The following is a 3,122-nucleotide window of genomic DNA, read 5'->3' as shown; positions in this document are numbered from 1 at the left end:
GCCTATGAATGGAAACGTGGATGTAACCTGTGATGTAACCATGACGCTGACACGTCGCATGTCTGGTGGATGTAGGTCTTACACCTGCTCGCTCAAACCAAGACACATTATGTCACTTTCTGACCTTAAAACTCTGCGTCCCGGCCTTGTTAAATGACACAGTGTCCCAGCAGCGTCCCGGGGCTGAGAAAGCGACACTTTACAACTTTTACATTCGGGACGCAACGTGACGTTTCGCTGCACGGTATAATAAGGAACTAACTGTTTTCAACACGCAACGTCGCTGATTCAGCCAAAAAAAACAAAAAAAAAACAAAACAGGAAGATTAAAAGACAGAAAGAGACCAAACAAAAGTCATGGTAAGATGATCTTCTGCTACTGGAGAGAGCTAACAGGTCAGGTAGGATGCAGGTTAGCCGTTAGCCGTCGATAGGAGGCGCATGGCGGGAAAATGGCAGAAGTTCTGCTGCAGGTCTTTAAGGGTCTTTGGCGACATGATGAGACAAATAAAACCTTTTCTTAACTAAAGACACAACGGAAAAGGTCTTTACCTGGAGAACGATGAGTCAGAATGATGTCTTCATGTGGAATGTTGACCTAACCCTAACCCTATCTGAAGGCTCATAATGTAACAACTGGAGGGTCAGAAGGCACGGGACCAGCAGTTAGAGCGCTCTGGACCTGAGCTGTGATGAGTCATACCTGCCAAATGTTGACACATTTCCATCCATTTAACAATTATTTCATTCAGATCTGCATCTGCAGAGGGATTCGTCGTTATTTAGTTATTTCTACAGCTTATAATTAGATGCAAAACGCTGCTGTTATGAAAGAACTCCAACTCCCTGCAGCAGCGCCATGCAGCTGAAAACAAACCAGAGGATCAGAACAGCTCTTATGATGAACTTGTGAAAATCTAAATCTGTTTGGGAACCAGGTACCAAACGAAGCTGAACTACTAGTTACTCTCCTGCTGATGAAAGGTAACTATGGTGGTTTATTTCAACACAAGTGATTATTCAGTCACTAAATGATGGTGAGAACAGTAAACATGTGGGACAGCGGTGACGTCTCCAGGATTCCTCCTGGTGTCTCCTGGTGGGGCGTCCTGAAAGTGTCCCACTGGGAGGAGGGTGCCGACCAGTTCCAGGATGTTCTGAATGGACTGGTTTCTTGTTTGGCATTGGAACGCTTCAGGATCCCCCAGGCTGAAGGAAGTGGTCAGGGAAAGGGAAAGTCTGCTGCCTCCACAAACCAAACGCAGATAAACTGAATAAAACGGATATATATATATACGTATACACACATCACTGAGTTTATAAGCTGAATGAATTTCCTCCACAGTTTGCCGTCACTGTTGACGATCCTCCAACCAAACAGCCAGAAGACAGAACCTGCAGGCGGTGAAGCTGGTCTCGGGTGAAACCTGTGAGCTGCAGCTGCAGTGGTGGACTAGTTCCTGTCAGTTCTGGTAAGCTTCGTTTTCCCAGCATTGTGAACTGTCTGACTAACATGACACTGCAGAGGATTCAGAAAGCAAAAAGTGTGAGTTTGTGTGAATGAACACATAAAATGTGGTTTAAATGGCTGAAGTCATCGTCTGTGGTGAGAAGCAGCTGGTCTGGTGCTGGGCGACTGGGGGTCCATGTTTTGGGCTTTCTGGTCGCTGCATGAGGGGGTCTTCAGGTTGGAAACCACTGATTCCATTCAGCCATCGGGTCTGTGTGCACCAGCAGTCTGGCTTCAGGGAGTCTCTGCAGCTCCTCTGTTGCAGAGCGACTCAGGAGGAGAGGCTTCTGGAAACACTTCAATGATAAACCATGATTTCTATCAGTCAGGTTAAATGTTTTAATTCATTTCATAGCAGCCAAACTTCCTGATTCATAAAATACGCATCCATCTCTCTCTCCCTCCCTGCACCTCTCCGATCAGACTCCTCCTCCCTCTGCTCCTCTCCTCGCGCTTTCTGCCCAGCAGCTGCTGCAGACTTCCAGCAGAGAGCAGGAGCATCGCTGGATGGGACGCAGCAGCAGCAGCAGCAGCAGCAGCAGCAGCAGCAGGGCGCACCGACCGAAGCATGCCCCAGCGCAGTCATGACTTGCTCGGCGTCAGATAGCGAGAAGATCGTCATCAACTGCGGAGGGATCCGACACGAGACCTACCGGAGCACCCTGAAGACGCTGCCGGGCACGCGCCTGTCCTGGCTCACCGAGCCCGACGCCTTCAGCAACTTTGACTACGACCCCAAGTCCGACGAGTTCTTCTTCGACCGCCACCCGGCCACCTTCGCCTTCATCCTCAACTACTACCGCACTGGCAAGCTCCACTGTCCCAACGATGTGTGCGGGCCGCTCTTCGAGGAGGAGCTCGCCTTCTGGGGCATCGACGAGACGGACGTGGAGGCGTGTTGCTGGATGAACTACCGGCAGCACCGCGACGCGGAGGAGGCTCTGGACAGCTTCGAGACCCCCGAGCCAGACGCGCCGGAGGACGACCCGGCGCTTACAGGCGGCGCGGATGGCGACCTGAGGCGGCTGTGCATGCAGGAGGACGGCCGCAGGGCCACCTGGTGGGAAGTGTGGCAGCCCAGGATGTGGGCGCTGTTCGAAGACCCCTACTCCTCCAAATACGCGCGGGTGAGTGGCCAGTCTTCTGTACATGTGTAGCCTGCAGTGCGACCCTCTCCTCTGCTCCTGGAGAGGTGAACTGCTGCGCCTTGCTGTGCGTAAATCTCTGCCTGAAACTTGTGGAAAGGTGCTGGTGCGCGTCACAGTGATGCGCAGCGGGAAGTTCCTGAAAGAATGTCATATTTTCTGGTTTTAACCTCATTCAGAACAACATGCTGCTTGGTTTCTAAAGGAAAAACATCATTTAGTTTCCTGAAACAACTCTTAGATGAAGCTGCCAACACTAAATCTGAGCAGATGAGCTCGTGGGTCCATCACTGCACAGCTCCAGCTTGGTGTTCAGATGAGAGGCATGAAGCTTTGTGGGTGTTCTGGTCAGTAGGAAAGTCATGTAAAAAAAAAAGAAAAAAGATGAAGGTGTGAAAATGGCTGATAAAGTAATCAGCTTGGTCACGTTGTGACATTCAGCACTTTGCATCAGTTTTCAGCCCTCC

At 50.5% G+C, this 3,122-nt stretch overlaps 1 protein-coding gene across 2 annotated transcripts in view; it reads left to right on the top strand.

Moving 5' to 3' along the window:
* Positions 1-2,094: 2,094 nt before the first annotated feature.
* LOC306764918 (voltage-gated potassium channel KCNC1-like) overlaps positions 2,095-3,122 on the top strand; it is a gene marked incomplete at both ends in the record, with an annotated part of 53,664 nt that continues 52,636 nt past the window's right edge. For both annotated transcript variants that reach the window (XM_079252217.1, XM_079252216.1), the window contains one exon: positions 2,095-2,637. In XM_079252217.1, coding sequence (XP_079108343.1) covers positions 2,095-2,637 — 543 coding nt within the window. The remainder of the gene's footprint in view (positions 2,638-3,122) is intronic.

The sequence above is a fragment of the Telmatherina bonti genome, assembly GCF_933228915.1.
Source record: "Telmatherina bonti genome assembly, chromosome: 14".
NCBI classification, from domain to species: Eukaryota; Metazoa; Chordata; class Actinopteri; order Atheriniformes; family Telmatherinidae; genus Telmatherina; species Telmatherina bonti.
This window is presented reverse-complemented; position numbering and strand designations above follow the sequence as displayed.